This window comes from Gadus chalcogrammus, chromosome 14 (assembly GCF_026213295.1).
Source record: "Gadus chalcogrammus isolate NIFS_2021 chromosome 14, NIFS_Gcha_1.0, whole genome shotgun sequence".
NCBI classification, from domain to species: domain Eukaryota; kingdom Metazoa; phylum Chordata; class Actinopteri; order Gadiformes; family Gadidae; genus Gadus; species Gadus chalcogrammus.
The window spans coordinates 11,648,009-11,665,809 of record NC_079425.1 but is presented as its reverse complement, the minus strand read 5'-3'; the positions used below and the strand labels follow the sequence as shown (position 1 = coordinate 11,665,809).

Below are 17,801 nucleotides of genomic sequence, written 5' to 3'. Positions count from 1 at the left end.
TCTTGGTCCCCACAGGAACGTGTGCCTGTGGGACACTCTGGTTTCTCCCAGCAACTCCATGGTCCACGGTAAGGGAAGCCTCGTCGCCCCTTTGTGTTTGTACAACAGGAGGTCCCACCTCCTGTTGTTGAGCAGTAGGTAGGGGCAGGGTGTCATGCCCGCAGGTACGCTGCAGAGAAGGCGTGAGGGACTCGAACCTAGCCCCTTTGGGCTGGGAGCGACTCCACCTGCTGTGACGTGTGTGCCTGTGTGCCTATCCCTCTTTTTTGGGGGGATTTTTATTGATTGATTTAATATATAGCACGATGTGAACTTGGATCAAAACATGAATGCGTATTACAATGCAAACATATCATCCTATATTACATACCACAATATGAATACGTGTCGGTAGAATTAATACACATCAATACAACATCAACGCACATCCCAATATAAAGACGTATTTATTGAATTCCAATTTCTTTATCCATCGTCCCGTCGGCCAGCCTTCCCGTGCCACGAGAACGGCGCCACGGTGCTGCAGTACGCGTCCAAGCACCAGCTGCTGATCACGGGCGGTCGCAAGGGCTTTGTGTGCGTGTTCGACATCCGCCAGCGGCAGCTGCTGCACACCTTCCAGGCGCACGACTCGGCCATCAAGGCCCTGGCCCTGGACGCCTCCGAGGACTTTTTCGTCACCGGCTCCGCCGAGGGCAACATGAAGGTGAGGAGGGGTGGGGGGGGAATAAACTCTCAATGTATTCCAGGGGTATCGTGTGTTTGGGCTGGGGATCCATAGCGCCATGCCGGCTAGCTACAGACTTAGTCCTTAGTCCTTCTTCCCAGGCCTTCTTGATCTAACCCTCAGCCCCCTACTCCCCATCTCTCTCCCCATGTGTCTCCCCCAGGTTTGGAAGATGGCGGGCCACGGGCTCATGCACTCCTTCAGCACCGAGCACGCCAAGCAGTCCATCTTCCGCAACATCGGCGCCGGGGTCATGCAGGTGGAGACGCGGCCGAGCAACCGCATCTTCACCTGCGGCGCCGACGGCACGCTGAAGATGCGCGTGCTGCCCGACCGCTACAACCTCCCCGGCAGCATCTACGACGGCCTGTAGCTCTGCAGCCCCCCCCTCCTCCCCCACCCCCCACTAGCTGCTCCCCACTCACACCGCCGCCACCCCACACACACACCTTGCTGCAGGCCTCGCACACAGAGAGAGAGAGAGAGAGACGGAGTGGTAGAGAGAGAGAGGGAGTAATCACGACGGCTTGTGTAACAGTGATTCGAATGGATGTTACTGGTGCGTGTGCGTGCGTGTGTGCGTGCGTGTGTGTGTGTGTGTTGTCAGGACAGGAAAGGAATAAGGAGCTCTAGAGAGGGCTCCGCTTTCGGTGATTATTTTTCTGTTGTTCCCGCGCGCTGTTCCGCAGGTTTGCTGTTGACAAAAAAAAAAAAAGACGATCATGGCGTCACGTCCTTAAAGGGAAGAACGCTTCAGCGTTTAAATATGTGTATCAATTTTGTTTTTCTCCCGAACAACCAAGAGCGCAGAGAAGCGACACGCAAACGGTCGGCCATACTTGATTTTTTAACACGCTAGATTTACAGTCATTTAATTCCAGAATCTCTAGTCGTAGAGTGCGTCCGTGGGGAAGCTATGCATGTCCTGTTGTCGTTCCGCGGTGCAATCACAGGTCTCTTGGTAGTGCTCTGTAAAAGTGCTCAAGCAAAAACTTTCAAAAAAAGGTGTGTAACTGTCGTCATTTTGTGCCCACATGCTGACATTTCTCTTCGCATCTACTTTTACCCAGCACTGTGGTTTGTGATGAAGTCAAGTGGTTTATTAGAGTTGTGAATCAAGTTGTTGGAACCCAAAGTTTAGTTTCAATGCTTTTTAACCTCACTGCCCCCCTCCTCCATGTCCAGGTGGAAGGGAGGGGGGGACTCTGTGTTTGCTCTGGTCGTGCCCTGTGTGTTTCCACTGGCTGCCCGCTCACACCGTCTCAGACCTGCCCTGGTCTGGAAGGCTCCAGACACATTTTTCTGGGGGTCTCTTGTTTCCTCTGTGTGTGTGTGCCCCCTACCCCCCAATCAAACCCACACCCACTCACCCCACGTTCCAGTGTCCGCCATCTGTACACGCCCGCCCCCCCCTCTCCTTCCTCACTTTCCCAGCCTGCCTGCCTGCCTGCCCTCGTCCCTGTTAGGGTGACGACGTGTTTGAACTTCTGTGACTGTGGTTTAAGTGTCTCATTTGTCTGGTCAGCCCCCCCAATACAACTCTAACTCCCGCCCCTTCCCCAAAGTCCTGCCCCCCTGTGAGCAGAAACACAAAAGGTTCACTTTCTGGTTTTGCACAAGATGTTGTTGTTTTTTAAATATAATTTCTTGTTTGTTTTTAATTTAGTAATTTATGTTTGTGTTTGTTTGTTTGTTTGGTTGTTTGGCGATTCCCTTGTAAAAAAAACAACTATTTATGTTAACTTATTGCCTTTTATGTTAGGAATGTAAGGAGTGTTACTGCATCAAACAGGGAGATAGTGCAACATGGTATACTGTACGTAAGTGTGTGTTTTCTCACTAGTTGTTTTAAACTCTTCCACTCATCACAAATAAATATTTGCACTCAACTCTTGAGACACTATAAAAAACAAACCTTTATTTCAGACGGATAGGCTAACAAAGAAGAAACTACTGTTGTATACAAATGAATGTCTGGCTTTATTTGGCAGAGTAGTGAGAAGTTTGAAATAGTTTTAATATAAAGTATATAAATATAAATAAATATATATATATGAAGTACCACAACAGCTTGTACAAACATAAAAATGTTTTCTTTATTTTGAACATACCAGCTGGAATAGATGTACCTTTTGTTAAGTGTATGTGTGGTATTTATTAAAAGGATTTGTGTTTCTCTCCCACCATCGCCCGCCATGTGTACTGTATGCATCTATGTGTTTCAATAGTGGTCCAAATAGTGTGTGCTGTTGCGTGTGGTTTTGTATGATGTATGCATGTGTGTGTGTGTGTGTGTGTGTGTGTGTCTGTATGTGTGGATGTGTGTAGGCTACACCTAATGCAAGTATGAGGCCAACAACGTAGGGAGACCCCAGAGCACTTGAGTCTGGAGGCTTGTGGGAGAACCGCCGTTGTCAGACTGCTGCCTTTGTAAGGTTAATAAATTATTTTGATTTCATCGGGTTGATTTTTATGCTGCTTTGGTCTTTTGGTTTGCTGTCACTACTTGTGGTCATCACTGCAAGGCTGGGGACATTTTGTCTGAACCAAAGTATTGGAAGGTTCTGGAATTACGTTCTATTCTATTTGATTCACATGCAATTTATAGATGAGGAAAAATCGTGCACAAGAAACTACATTGAAACCAGGAAGTAAGTTGTAATTCTCATAAATGACAACAAACCGCTTTCACAATATTATGTGGTTCATGGTTTCTTATCCAACGCAAGAGCAGGGAATAAATACAGCACAAATGTTCAGTTTAACAATGAACCACAATAAATAAATACGGAATGAATGCTTGGATTGCCAATCAACTAATATTAAAATCGAACCATATTATACAACTTATTTGTTTTGCAAACCTTAGTAAAAACATACATTTGAGCTCTCGTATACTTAAGTCTTACGGATGACGCCTACAAAATAGGACAACAATTAAAAGATATGGCAGTAGTCAGCCAAAGCTTTTAAAAACATGCTTACGTCCCATGTAAAGAACACGTGATCATCGTTGTTCGAGTACCTGTTTGTGCGCGGTGTATATACGATATAAATACATACATTATACATAGACATACTCAGTCGTCAGACAGGAAGTGAACCACGTAGAGCCGCACGTGGCTGTGGTCCCACGCGTACAGGAGGCGTTCTTTGGGGCTGTAGGAGAGCATGGCCAGCACGCCCCCGGGAGACCTCAGGTCAAAGGTCACGTTGACCGGCTTCCCCTTCAGCAGGTCGAAGGCGAAGCTGACCCTGGTGTCCTTGGTGTCGGTGACGTAGAGGACGCCGCAGGTGATGAAGGCGTTGCCGGCCTTGGTGCGCGGGTAGGTGGTGTTGATGTAGGACGTGACAGAGAAGGTCTTCTGGTCCAGCTGAGCCACCATGATGCTCTCGTCCACGCTCGACGCGAAGATCAGCCACATGCCGTTCTCGTCCACCGCCACTTTGAAGTAGGTCTTGGAGTTGGCCAGCAGGTAGGAGAGGCTGTGGTGCATGGCGTTGTTAATGGACAGGTGACCTGTTGGCTTCTTGGTCAACAGGTCGAATCTGTGGAGATAATGTAAACGTTTACGTTCTGCAGGTTCTCTATTCAGAGGCTCGCAGAAATGAGCGTGTAGAGCATCCTTGATTGTCGTCATCGTCGGATGAAGGGAATGACTTACCTGCCGATGTTTGAGGTCCCGGCGATGTGAAAATACAAGGATCCGTTGTGGACCATGTGGCCGCAGCCCTGGTAGAACTTCTTCAAATCAATCACCTCACTGCTGTGGTTCTGGAAGGATCCGCTGGTTTTATACTCCATTACCACGCGGCCTTGTGAGACAACACACATGGATTGGAATTCATTGCAGTGGAAACATCCAGTCTCCAGTGCAGAAGGATCGGTTTTGTCACAGGTACAGAAATAAAATAAACTCATGGATAATATATTGTCATAATATACGTTAATGAATTGTCGTAATTCATTTGAATGAAAATAAGTTATGGATCAAGCTATGGATCTGTCATCATTCTTCCCTTCTCCACACACAAGGAATTCGATTTATGTCATGTTATCAACACATAAAGTGTCTTAAACACAACATGATTATGACATCATCTCGCTCATCGGTCCAGTGAAGTCCTCCTACCTGAGAAGTGTTCGGCCACCCAAATGCGCTCGTCGTTGGGCCGGGCCGTGTCTTTCATCCACGTGCCGAACGTTTTCGTCATCTTGATCACGTTCCTGGGGTTGATCAGTGATTTGATCAGGCACTCTGAGGAGAGAAAGCCAACACAGTCAGTCGCTGATATCAGTCAGGGCCCTTCGGCTCGCAACGCCTCCCCATAGCCAACATTCACATGCAACAGCTAGGAGGTATACCCTTCTTTGGAGCTGGCGTCTCACTCAATTTTCTGTGCGCGTTCTCGTCGTTGGGCACGGCATGCAGTGGATCTGAAAGCAGACATGGATGTGATCGGGTGACCGGTGAGTGACCGGGATCATTAAAAATCCAAAAAACAACATCTCAGGGTTCACCACAGGGTTCTCACCCATGGTCTGTGAAGCGTGCTGATGGGGTCGCTGACTCTTGGTTCTGGGGGGCCCCTGGGGGCCGGCAGGACCTGGGGGCCCCATGGGTCCCGGGGCCCCCGGAGGACCGGGGGGCCCTTGGGGACCTAGTGGAGATGAAGGAAGACCAGACTTAGTTCTCAGTTACACTTTGACTACCTTTAACATTGCTATTCAATTATCAGAGACCATTGTGGTTTCCAAGAAGTGTCTTATCTTCCTTCTTCCTACTTGCCTTCGAGCATTACTTCATTGGAGGCTGCGGCCTTCTCTCCAGGGGAGCCCTGCAGTCCCGGCTCTCCTCCTTCACCCGGTGCCCCGGCTTCACCTGGCGGGCCTGCATCACCTGGCGGGCCTGCATCACCTGGCGGGCCTGCATCCCCTGGTGGGCCTGCTTCACCTGGGTCACCTGTCGTGTGAGGACAGAATCGGTGTGAAATACAGTAAATGCAATAGACTTGAGGCCGTTTGAGAGCACTAAGTGAATGTCCCGATTGAATGCCCGCATGGTGATTCATGCTGTCCGTCTTTCAGGTTCATTCTGGGCAGCAGTCAAGTGGGAGAATGCGGCGGAGAAAGCCTCTTCCGGTCCCATTCAGCGACCGCCCAAAAACCACAGCCATGAATAACATTAGCCTAGAATCCCCAGCTTCCAGCTCACTCATGTTTCATGAGCAGGGAGGCACCCACGGTGGAAAACCTTTGGATTCTTAGACTTCTCATCATTCTGACTCATGTGTCTGGAACAATGACAACCTTTTGGAGGAAATGGTCATGGTTTTGTGTGTGTTTGTGTGTGTGTGTGTGTGTGTGTGTGTGTGTGTGTTTGTGCGTGTGTGTGTAATTACAAGTTCACGTGTGTGACTGCATTCGTGTGCGCATACAATGCGCTGCGTGTGTGCATGTGTCTATGTGTTGGTGTGCCATATTTAACCCCTTAGGTTACACTCCACCACTGGACGATTTCCTTTGCACCAAACCCATCTCTCTGGCATCCTGTGGGCGCCTGCAGGCTCTGATAACAACAGACGCAGACCTCGACTCCCGCTGTACCTCTTTTGCCACGTTTCCCGTCGGCCCCGGGCACTCCATTCAGGCCTGGGATGCCATCAGTCCCATTGTGGCCCGGCAGCCCGTCCCGACCGGGCAGCCCTGCACACCCACACAAAGAGAGCGTCACCCAGGGCAGGGAGCCAGGCATGTGGGTCATCGAGTACACCGAGGACACAGGGGGTTGGGTACATTTAGACACTTTAATTGAAGGGTTTAGGTCAATGTGTGTGTTGCGTACCTGGAGGCCCTGGCGGTCCTGCAATTGAAAAATAAATGTGACGTCATTGGATAAGAATTCAAGAAGGAATAAGAAAAAACAGCAGCTGTTAATAACTTAATGAACAATGGTGATCATCATAACATTAACAACAACCACCACAACAACAACAGCAACAACAACAGAAATGCAGCAATATTAATTCAATAATTATTAGGTTAAAGACATACCTGCTATGCATACTCCCTTAGTGCTGTTGCAAATATCAATGAGCAGTTTGATCTAGATGGGGGGGCAAATAAAATACAATTAATGCCACCATGTCATTTTGCACACGCATTTACGCTACTATTGATCGCTGAATCCAACACCGGTATAATGTTGTAATCGTATAGAGGACAGAGGGACACATTCAAAGGTGGCATGACTTCATGAACACAGAGAGGGGTAAAGGGCTTTCTCACCGGGACCATGGAGTAGGTCATCATCATCATCATGTCATCCTGAACCTCCACCTTGTGGTGTCCATGGTGACGCTGCTTGTGCTTGCCCTTGCCCTCGCTCATCACCTTCCTCCCAAAGTCCTCCCCTGCTTCCTGGACCAGCAGCTCTTCCTGACTGTGGTGGTGGTGCTGTTGATGGCCGAGGTCCAGTGTGTCGTCCTGGGTGGGTTCCGTCGTCTCCATCATCTCCTCCTTCTCCCCCTCCTGACTCCTCTTGTTCCTGGAGTACTGGGCTTGCTCCCCCCGCGTCGGTGCCCCCTGCAGCGACGCACCTCTCCTGGGCACCTCCTGGAGGAACTCCACCACGGAGCTCTGCTCCACCAGCGCCAGCCGGCTCTCCGTCCGATCCAGGCGGACCCCTTGCTGGTTCAGCTGCACCAACAGCACCAGGAAGCCCAGGGTGTTGACCAGCGCCAGGCCCGCCGCGGCGTACAGCACCACGCGCTGCGGGACGGTCATGCTGGGGGTGGGGATCCACATGGTGACGTCCGTCTTCTGCATTCACCGGTGGCTGGACAGCCTCGTGCTCAGCTCCCAGACAGAACTTACGGTCCAACGGAGCAGCGAGCCCAAAGTCCCGGCCCGGAATCTTCTGGTAGAACTCTCTCACTGGATAATAAAATAAATCTCAAGCTGATCTTATTTTGATACAGTTGGAAAAAAAAATATTCAGCTTGAATCAGGTGTTGCTGCACCTCAGTCCCAATGTGAACTCAGATGTGAATCAAACTGGAGCGACCGCAGTGGCGTTTGTGGAGGCAGGAGAGGATCCGGGTACATGTTGTTATGCAGCTGGAGAAGAGGGTTGTGTGTATCTGGGATCATGTATGTGTGTGCACGGGGGTCAGTGTTGTGGGAGTGGGCATTACACAATACTCTGGGCTTGTCTCAGAATGAAACCCCGGTCTGTTCAGTCACCTGATTTAAATTCAGCACAGCCCATTTTAGTGCCACGCCGTGGGCAAGCTGACAACACACGCACACAGGGACACACAAACAGACCCACACGCACGCAGACATCGCTCACGCATAAGAACGCAAATGTTTTTATGTATATTGTTCATGTTACAATGTTTTGAAACGTTGCTTCTGATAGATGCAAGAAGATATCCTCAATAAATGATGTTGATGAATGTAATTCTAATATCATCAATAGTATAGGCTCTCCTAATGTTCATGACTTATATGATGAATTTTGACTTTGATTTTTACCAAACACAAAGATTATCAATGGGTTGCGATAATATGCAAGTCATAACATATTTATTGAATATGGGAATATGCACAATACTTTGAATCTATTTTTTGTTATAATTGGAAAACAATTTTATCACAACTGCCAAACAAAAGGCAAGTCATTACATAAGCGGGCGTCCTCAGTACGCGTTAGTGTCTTCTTCAGGGTTCATCTTATCCTGTCTGCACCACTCTCTCCTCCATCGCCATCAAGCCCTGTGTCCTGCCCTCACCAGCCCCCAGGCAATAGACTACAGGCACACACATACACGTGCATACGCACACACACACACACACACATACACGTGCATACGCACACACACACACACACAAACAAACACACACACACACACTTTGACACACATACTCACACACACACACACACAGACACAACATTAACACACACTTCAAATATACAACACACACACACACACACACACACACACACACACACACACACACACACACACACACACACACACACACACACACACACACACACACACACACACACTTCCTCCCTATCCCATAGCCACCAGTAACACCAACAGTTACCAAGTCAACAAAAAAATTACAGACCATTACAAAAAATCGTCTCTCTTTTCTTTACTTTCTTCTTTCCTGTAGCTTACATATAGTTTACATTATGTAGGATATAATTGAATAGCACTTTATTCACCAATAACAAAGACATCACATCAGAAACAAAACCAGCCACCATTCTGATTATTGATTTTTTGAGCACACATTATACAAATATGACAACACACACACACACGCACGCACACACACACACACACACACACGTCCACACACACACGCGCACACACACACACACACACACACACACACACACACACACACACACACACACACACACACACACACACACACACACACACACACACACACACACACACACACCCACACACACACACACGCAAACACACATACACACACACACACACACACACAAACACACACACACACACACACACACAAACACACATAAACAAATACACAAGGATGAAAGCTTTCTTGTCCCAGCCCCAAGGCTGTAGGTCAAATCCAGACATCTGCTAGTCCTGTACTACATGTATACATATAGTAGACAAACATACTACACACCAATATCATACAGAAGACATACACACTACATACCAATATCATACAGTAGGCATGATCACTACCCACCAAGATCATACAGTAGACATGATCTCTACCCACCAAGATCATACAGTAGACATGATCACTACCCACCAAGATCATACAGTAGACATGATCACTACCCACCAAGATCATACAGTAGACATGATCACTACCCACCAAGATCATACAGTTCACATAATCGTCACACACCAAAGTCTGTGCTCTAGATTATTAATTATTCTACATTATTCTAATTGTTATAATATGATTATTACTATAATAACTATTATTGTATTTTAGGTTTCTTATTTTATTAGAATTACATCATAAATATTATTATTATTAGTATCCTTTTTTGAATGATAATGAATTATTACCACTAGTATATTGTATTGTTATTATTGTTATTATTAGTAGTAGTAGTATTAGTATCGTTTTTGTTGTCATTATAACTATAGCACTATAAGGTGCTTCTCTTGGTTTTAGTCATTTTGTGATTTCTTGACGACTACCTTCTAGTTTTTAAAACTCAATGTGCTGAACCACCGTGGCTGTGGCTCCACATTCAATCCCTACCGAGCTGCTGTGTTCCTTCTCGTGAGCATTTATTAGCCTCAGCAGGCGGATGCAGGTCAAAACAGCCCAGATTGTGTTTTGAGAGGGCTGGGACTGCCGTCTGTCCAGCAGCAGGTCTAGGCCATACGGGACCTGAAGGGATGGTGTGCTGTGTCTGCTGAGACGCCATATCTTCAAACTTAACACTTATCTCTGTCTTTGGCAAACAGCTCATTATGTCCTGTTAACCTCTCCCACCACACACACACACACACACACACACACACACACACACACACACACACACACACACACACACACACACACACACACACACACACACACACACACACACACACACACACACACGCCAACCAGCATGGAAACAGGTCTTCAATCATGCTAGGTGAAGAGAGCCATGTTGAACAGAGTTAGGATTTATAAGGATGGAATATATATATATGTATATATATATATATATGTGTGTGTGTGTGTGTGTGTGTGTGTGTGTGTGTGTGTGTGTGTGTGTGTGTGTGTGTGTGTGTGTGTGTGTGTGTGTGTGTGTGTGTGTGTGTGTGTGTGTCCTCGACTTCGCACAGCCATGAATTTACCCCCTTTTCTTTATTCTACAGCTGTCAGCACCCTTCCATCATCCTTCATAGACAAGTAATATATCTGTTCTGTGGTAAATGTCAGACACGCAAGCTGGAAGTTCACACCGTTGTTCAGGTGGCAGAAGGATCAGTGGATTTACTTCCCGCAATCCTACAGGCTCCCCTTCTGCTGCCTAATGTCATGTCCTTTACTGCCTGCCCTACGGAGATCCTTATTTCCATGGCCCTCTGTCTGGTGTGAGGATCCATAAGATAGTGGAACAAGAGATCAGTCTTCTCCCTTGAGGGCCCTGTACGAAGCCTCGTGCTTTTTTTTTATAGGGAAGGAAGAAAAGACTGAGAGGGTTGACAACATGCAAGACGGCCCAGTTGACACAAGGTTACATTAACATCTATCTTTCATGGAAACCTCAGATAGTTTTGGTCGGAACAATGCAAGACCCCGAAAAGGTCCCCGCTCTTCCTCCCCCTCCTTCATTCAATTGGAGTCATTATGTGGTCCTTGAGTCCATACATTCATCCAGCGATGGGCCGGGTCCCGGCTCCTCATTGGGGCGTTGTGTTATCAGGGGGGAAAGGGGGCTTGGGTGCACAGACAGCTGTTTGAACGCTGCACATTCCACGGCCAGGAGTGTGGGCGTCTGAGTGAATTCACAGACCCCTTTCTGTGCAGACGTTAATGGTCCAAAGGAAACCCTGTCCCACCACAACAAGGGCTTTGTGGCCGACGTGGAGACACTGTTGATGGAATGGCTGATTTGGGAATGACTCTCAAGTCAGATGAGGGGAGTGAGGGACTGAGGAATGTATTGACTAATGGTGCAGGATTTATTTATGTATGTATTTATTAATGTATGACGTGACTGTTTGCAAGGAGGATGAATTATCCAAGCATAATGAATACCTTCATGGTGTTTGTACCCTGAGATCCCCTTACTAGTGTTCCATCTAAGATCTCACATTGGAAATATAAAGGGGTGTTTTAACTCAATATCTGGAAAACCAAGGATTTCTCTGCTTTGTGGGGTCTTTTGAATGAAAGTATCCAATTTAAAAATGTGGCTGAAGTAGTTAACATATATTAAATTAAATAGAATAGAATAGAATAAAATATGGTGTTCTGCGTGTACGAATGCAATCATTGAGATTTGTACATATTGATGAATTTTCTCATTTCTCATTCTCACTTTTTTGTATTTCTAAAAGGGGTCCTAGTGGACATGAACTGCCCAGCTGGTAGGCAGTATAACTGTCAGCGTGCGAGCCCTTCCAGCTCCTGCTCCACTTCACCCTCTGTTGGTCAGGGGAAGTCGAGCAGCTCTGCATTCTCCTTCATCACCACCGACCACCTCTGACTAAAGACCTTAAAAAAAAACGCTGGATCATTCTAATTAGACCTCAGAGAAAAGAGAAAGCTTCAAAGAATATCCAAAACATATTTTGAATGTGATGATCTATCTACATATAACATGTGTGTGTCCTTCCAATGGCATGGACAAATACACCTGATGGATGGATGGAGCGATTGATTGATTGATTGATTGATTGATTGATTGATTGATTGATTGATTGATTGATTGATTGATTGATTGATTGATTGATTGATTGATTGATTGATTGATTGATTGATTGATTGATTGATTGATTGATTGATTCCTATAACTAACAGCTCAGTAAATGTAGAAATAGCATTTTTTGAACGCATGTTTCCAAGGCCCCAGGAACACATAGGACCCAGCAGTCTGGGTGTACTCCGCCGGCCCCTCGGTAGAGAATGTAAATCACCCCTCTGTGAGGCAGACAATCGTGTTACAATAGTGGTGCGTGTCTCCTCTCTCTGCTCTGACTGGGGCCTCCAGAGACACAAGCGCAGGTGCTCTCTCCCTCAAGGTCGAGGGGGGGCTGGGGGGGTGGGGGGCTGGGGGGGATCAGAACGGTCCACACGGCCTCTGCAGTCCCTTTGATGCTCTGAAAGGAGTACAGGGAGAGCTGTCTCTTTTCACCGCGGACCCCAGAGGCCCCCTTTGATACGGAGCCTGCTGTTAGTCTGAGGACTGTGTTACAGCATGTACCCGGGCCCGGTGCAAAAGCCTCCTATTTGCTCAGGGCCACTGGCAAACATCCCAACCGTCAAGGTCGTGGGGAAATTGTTTTGAAGATGTTCCCTCTTTGTTATGACTTTTGCATTACCCTGACCTGGCTGGCCGGCGGCCCCCAGCGCCTATAAAGAGCCAAGGGCCCCTGGTGAGAGACACAGGGCACACTGTAGGCAAACCGTCAACCGAATCCGCTGGAATGGATCTATTTTCCGTCTGCGAGTGGACCGTCGCTCCGGTGCGTCTCGACGTGCTGATGGTGGACCTCGGGCCGCGGAACGCCACGGCGGACACAGTAGCGGAGGTTGTCTGGGTGGCCAGCAGAGAACTGCTTCTGCTGCTGCTGCTGCTTCTCGTGGCGTGGACCCACAGAGAGAGGGCCACCGTGCCAGGTCAGTGTCCCAGCATCTGTCTCTTCCATGCAGCTCCTTCACGGCTGGGCTACGCTGTCTTTCGCCTGGGGATCCGTGTGGAAGACAGTGTTTGCTCTTTTTGTGTTATTTTTCATGCATCCCTCAATACTCATGCATGGGAAAAACCCCTCTGCAATAATAGCTGTTTAATATTCTATTTATGTTGGGTCTTTTGCATATCTTTCATTCTTGGCGGTTGGGTCTTTTGACAGGCCCCTACTACTGTCTGGGCGTGGGGCCGCTGCTGTCCTACCTGCGCTTCATCTGGACGGGCATCGGGACAGCCAGTAACTACTACAACAACAAGTACGGCAGCATGGCCCGCGTATGGATCAACGGGGAGGAGACGCTCATCCTCAGCAGGTCTCTACCATCGATTTATTTTGTTTTCATGTATCTTCTTAGATGCATTTATTGGTATTTTTGTTAAAAAAAAAAGTGATGAGACAAAGAAAGTGTATTCATTAGAATCAGAATTAGAATGAGTGTACTTGACTTGTGTTTGACGGTGTTGTCCGCTCAGCTCCTCTACAGTGCGTCACGTGCTGAGGAGCGCCCAGTACACCTCGCGCTTCGGGAGCAAGCAGGGCCTGGGCTGCCTGGGGATGGACGGGTGCGGCATCATCTTCAACAACGACGTGGCCCTGTGGAAGAAGACACGCAGCTACTTCGCCAGAGGTGCACTCACTGTTTCCTTGCATGACATTCCTTCACCGCATGCCCTATAGCGGCTTATTAACTGATAACGGCGAACGACAAAGAAACAAACTCGAGGTCGGTTTCACGGTTCTCGTGCGTGCGACTTCGTCCTTACTCCCGCCCTGCTAACGTCGGTGCGTGTGTCATAGCTCTGACCGGTCCGGGGGTGCTGCAGACGGTGGACGTGTGCACCGCCTCCACCCAGTCCCACCTGGACAGCTTGAGGGCGGACCACCCCAGCAGCGGACCCGGGGAAGACCTGCGCCAGGTGGACGTGCTGAGTGTGCTGCGCGGCATCGTGGTGGACGTCTCCAACACCCTCTTCCTGGGAGTGCCAGTCGATGGTATGTTTACGGTCTGCGGCTTCTACCTCGTCCTTGTTTGTATTCTTGCCCCATTGTTTTGGGCCGCTTTCGGGTTTGTTTCTATTAACAATTGATAGTGGCGTAGACAGACGCAACAAGAAAGCTCTATAGTGTTTGCATTGTGGAAAAAGTGAAGCTTTCTTGCGTGTATCTAATCTCTCTATGTTCCCCCTCAGAGAAAGATCTGCTCGCAAAGATCCTGAAGTACTTTGACACATGGCAGACTGTACTCATTAAACCAGACCTTTACTTCAAGCTGGACTGGATTCACCGGAGGCAGAAGGACGCAGCGTGGGTTCCTTTATCAAAGCAGAAACAACCTTCTGTCTCAGCCCATGTTACTTTGCCTTATTTCCATATACTATACTGTTATGGTTTATGTGTTAATTTGAAGCTTCATGTCTTTGCATGTGGACGTCGCCGTGCGCCTTGGCAGTCAGGAGCTGCAGAACGCCATAGAGGTTCTGATCGATCTGAAGAGGAGAGAACTGCAGGAGGCCGATAAACTGGACCGCATCAACTTCACGGCGGACCTCATATTTGCACAGGTAACCGACAACAACGCTCAAACCACACACTCTCTTTAAGTGGTCGCCATCCGGGACCACATGAGGTTAGATTTAATCCTTGACTTGTTTCCTCCTCCTTCAGCCATTGACAAATGGTCAGCATAATGCATGTTGTTGTTTCCTGCTCCAACCACAAAGATAATCTGTTTAAAATAACATGTGTGTGTGTGTGTGTGTGTGTGTGTGTGTGTGTGTGTGTGTGTGTGTGTGTGTGTGTGTGTGTGTGTGTGTGTGTGTGTGTGTGTGTGTCTGTGTGTGTGTGTGTGTGGCTGTGTGTGTGTGTGTCTTCCCACAGGGTCATGGGGAGTTGTCAGCCGACCACGTCAGGCAGTGTGTGCTGGAGATGGTGATCGCCGCCCCAGACACCCTGTCCGTCAGTCTGCTCTTCATGCTGCTGCTGCTCAAACAGCACCCAGAGGTGGAGCTGAGGATCCTCACAGAGATAGACTCTGTCATAGGTAAAGAACTTCGGGTCAGCGGTCCCAGACTGGGTACAGATATAGGTGCAGATCATGTTCTGAAGCACAGAACTTTTTTTGGAGTGACTATGTATGCATTTAAAAGAAGAGTTGTCAATTGGATTGCTACTCGCAAAAACACTTATAGCATTTCGTTCAACTTCTTTGCAAACACTTTCACAGTGAATTTAGAAAAACGTTGTAAAGGAGCAGGTAGAGGTCAGAGCATCAAGGATGCTTACGGGTAGACTGCGGACATTGGGATTTGAAGCCAGAACCTTTCAACAACACGTCTACCCTAACCATTACACACCAGCATAAGTTAACACGTGCGGCGGTTCCTGTTATTCTTGATCTCTCCAAAGGCGAAGGGAAGCTCCGGAACGAAGATCTGCCCCAGCTCTGTGTCATGGAGAACTTCATCAACGAATCCTTACGCTTCCACCCCGTGGTGGACTTCACCATGCGCAGGGCCTTGTCCGACGATGTCATCGACGGATACAGGGTTCCCAAGGGCACCAACGTCATCCTGAACGTGGGACGCATGCACCGCACCGAGTTCTACCCCAAACCCAACGAATTCAGCCTGGACAACTTTGAGAAAAGCGTAAGGAGACATTTATATTAGTAGCACACTGTACAGCAGTATGGCTGTACCTCATTGGACAACTGCCTCAACGGCTACTCCTGCTGCTATTAGTATGTCGTACATAACACTATGTCATCCTCTGCAACGTTTAAGATAGTCTTCATGTGCTTGCCTTATTGTTTAAAAAACCCTGTGTGACTTTAGTTACAAAGAAAGCTGCAGTGACCTCAGTCATTCTTCTTCACTCCCTAACTGAACTTCACCTTCGTCACTATTTTCCATTCTCTCTAACTCAACTTCAACCTCTTTCTCCCTTCTCCATTCTGTCTAACTTAACTTCACCTCCGTCACTCTGTCTCTCTTCTCCATTCTGTGTAACTAAACTCCACCTTCGTCACTCTTCTCCATTCTCTCTAACTCAACTTCAACCACTGTCTCTCTTCTCCATTCTGTCTAACTTAACTTCACCTTCGTCACTCTCCTCAATCCTTAAACTCATTCAGCTCCGTGACTCCTCTCCATCCTCTCAAACTTGACTTCAGCTCCGTCCCTCCCCTCCGCCCCCTCACTTTAACCCCGCCTCCGTCTTGGTCCCCTGCCCCTGTCCAGGTCCCAAGCCGCTACTTCCAGCCGTTTGGCTCGGGACCGCGCTCCTGCGTGGGCAAGCACATCGCCATGGTGATGATGAAGTCCATCCTGGTGACGCTGCTGTCCTGCTACTCGCTGTCCCCCCACGAGGGTCTGACGCTGGCCAACATGCCCCAGACCAACAACCTGTCCCAGCAGCCCGTGGAGAGCGAGCAGAACCCCCACTACCTCGCCATGACCCTCACACCCAGGAGGAGAACCGCAACAGGAAGCTACAGCCGAGCCGGACTCTGAGAACCACCCCCCCCCCCCCTCCCCCTGTGTGTGTGTGTGTGTGTGTGTGTGTGTGTGTGTGTGTGTGTGTGTGTGTGTGTGTGTGTGTGTGTGTGTGTGTGTGTGTGTGTGTGTGTGTGTGTGTGTGTGTGTGTGTGTGTTTATTTGTCTGTGTGCACATAAATGTATAGGGTAATATAGGCAGCCTCTGTAAATCCCATTGCCTTACAAAGCTAAGTTACATACTATTCAGATATCCATGATTGTTTTTATTTCAAGTTTCAAGTTTTATATAAAATTGTATTTTAAAGTATTTTAAAATATTTATTATGTTCTGTAATCTTTTTTAATCTTCAAATTTTATTTATTTTTCCCTTTTTACTGTTGATATTTACCTCAAAGGGATTTATATAATCAGATAATGTGCATACAAATGTTACTGCATGAAGAAAATAAAGAATTATCTGCAATTTATAATTCATTGATAGTATAATACAGTTATATGAATAAATATATATAAATATATATAATATATTGATTATATAAATATAGTATATGTTCGGTTGGTCATCAAAAACTAATGATGGAATACAGGTCTGTAAAAACACAAACAATGACAGCATTGTGCCATAAAACCTAATTGACCATTCCATTTAAATTGCTTTGCTAATAATTGTGTTTGTCATTAAGCAGGTTTATTTTGAAATAATGATGACATTTTGAGCATATCCCTGTATGTTGTCCCTGTGAAAGCATTTCAAAGGAAATAACCCAAAGTGATGGAAAGGGGGCGCTGTGACACAAATCTCTTCATGTCACTTAGGATTTGACCAACACTTTGACCCTTTAGGATTTGATCTAAAACGTGCATTTTAAATGTATTAAATACCACCATGCAACCTCTAGGCTAAAATCGTACACACTTTTGACACTTTTTGGTCTTATTCACTAAAAAGTGAATAGGACCAGAACAGGAAAACACCAGCACAGGAAAAAGATTGGTTGAGAAAGAAAACAACGGATGAGGAAATGAAGGAGATGGGAAAAAGTTAGCAGAGATGACAGGGACCGGAAGAGAGACACACACACACATACACACACACACACACACACACACACACACACACACACACACACACACA

General features: G+C 47.3%; 3 protein-coding genes across 4 annotated transcripts in view; 2 read left to right on the top strand and 1 right to left on the bottom strand.

Moving 5' to 3' along the window:
• The window catches only part of dmxl2 (Dmx-like 2), a 41,653-nt gene extending 40,514 nt beyond the window's left edge, over positions 1-1,139 (top strand). For both annotated transcript variants that reach the window (XM_056607397.1, XM_056607396.1), the window contains 3 exons: positions 16-68; positions 489-706; positions 891-1,139. In XM_056607397.1, coding sequence (XP_056463372.1) covers positions 16-68; positions 489-706; positions 891-1,100 — 481 coding nt within the window. In that variant the 3' untranslated portion in view covers positions 1,101-1,139. The remainder of the gene's footprint in view (positions 1-15; positions 69-488; positions 707-890) is intronic.
• A 1,421-nt stretch (positions 1,140-2,560) lies between these two features.
• Positions 2,561-7,854, bottom strand: gldn (gliomedin). Its single transcript, XM_056607398.1, has 10 exons — positions 7,017-7,854; positions 6,783-6,834; positions 6,574-6,591; positions 6,336-6,434; positions 5,518-5,691; positions 5,264-5,389; positions 5,094-5,165; positions 4,861-4,986; positions 4,393-4,543; positions 2,561-4,276 (listed from the first exon to the last, which is right to left on the bottom strand). The coding sequence occupies exons 1-10, from the start codon at positions 7,554-7,556 to the stop codon at positions 3,808-3,810; spliced, it is 1,827 nt and encodes a 608-aa protein (XP_056463373.1). The 5' UTR covers positions 7,557-7,854; the 3' UTR covers positions 2,561-3,807.
• Positions 7,855-12,852: 4,998 nt separating this feature from the next.
• On the top strand, positions 12,853-17,054 carry LOC130403573 (aromatase). The gene is made up of 9 exons (XM_056607990.1): positions 12,853-13,097; positions 13,331-13,481; positions 13,642-13,796; positions 13,967-14,161; positions 14,359-14,473; positions 14,619-14,730; positions 15,047-15,209; positions 15,575-15,816; positions 16,408-17,054. Exons 1-9 carry the CDS (start codon positions 12,905-12,907, stop codon positions 16,678-16,680), a joined length of 1,599 nt encoding a protein of 532 aa, XP_056463965.1. The 5' UTR covers positions 12,853-12,904; the 3' UTR covers positions 16,681-17,054.
• The last annotated feature ends 747 nt before the right edge of the window (positions 17,055-17,801 follow it).

Coding starts and splice junctions, on each gene's coding strand:
- gldn (XM_056607398.1), bottom strand. CDS start 7,556: ATGCAGAAGACGGACGTCACCATGTGGATCCCCACCCCCAGCATGACC. Junction 6,835..7,016: donor TGACCTACTCCATGGTCCCG/GTGAGAAAGCCC, acceptor CCCCCCATCTAG/ATCAAACTGCTCATTGATAT. Junction 4,544..4,860: donor GGTGGCCGAACACTTCTCAG/GTAGGAGGACTT, acceptor TTGTCTCACAAG/GCCGCGTGGTAATGGAGTAT.
- LOC130403573 (XM_056607990.1), top strand. CDS start 12,905: ATGGATCTATTTTCCGTCTGCGAGTGGACCGTCGCTCCGGTGCGTCTC. Junction 13,482..13,641: donor GAGACGCTCATCCTCAGCAG/GTCTCTACCATC, acceptor TTGTCCGCTCAG/CTCCTCTACAGTGCGTCACG. Junction 14,474..14,618: donor CGGAGGCAGAAGGACGCAGC/GTGGGTTCCTTT, acceptor GCGCCTTGGCAG/TCAGGAGCTGCAGAACGCCA.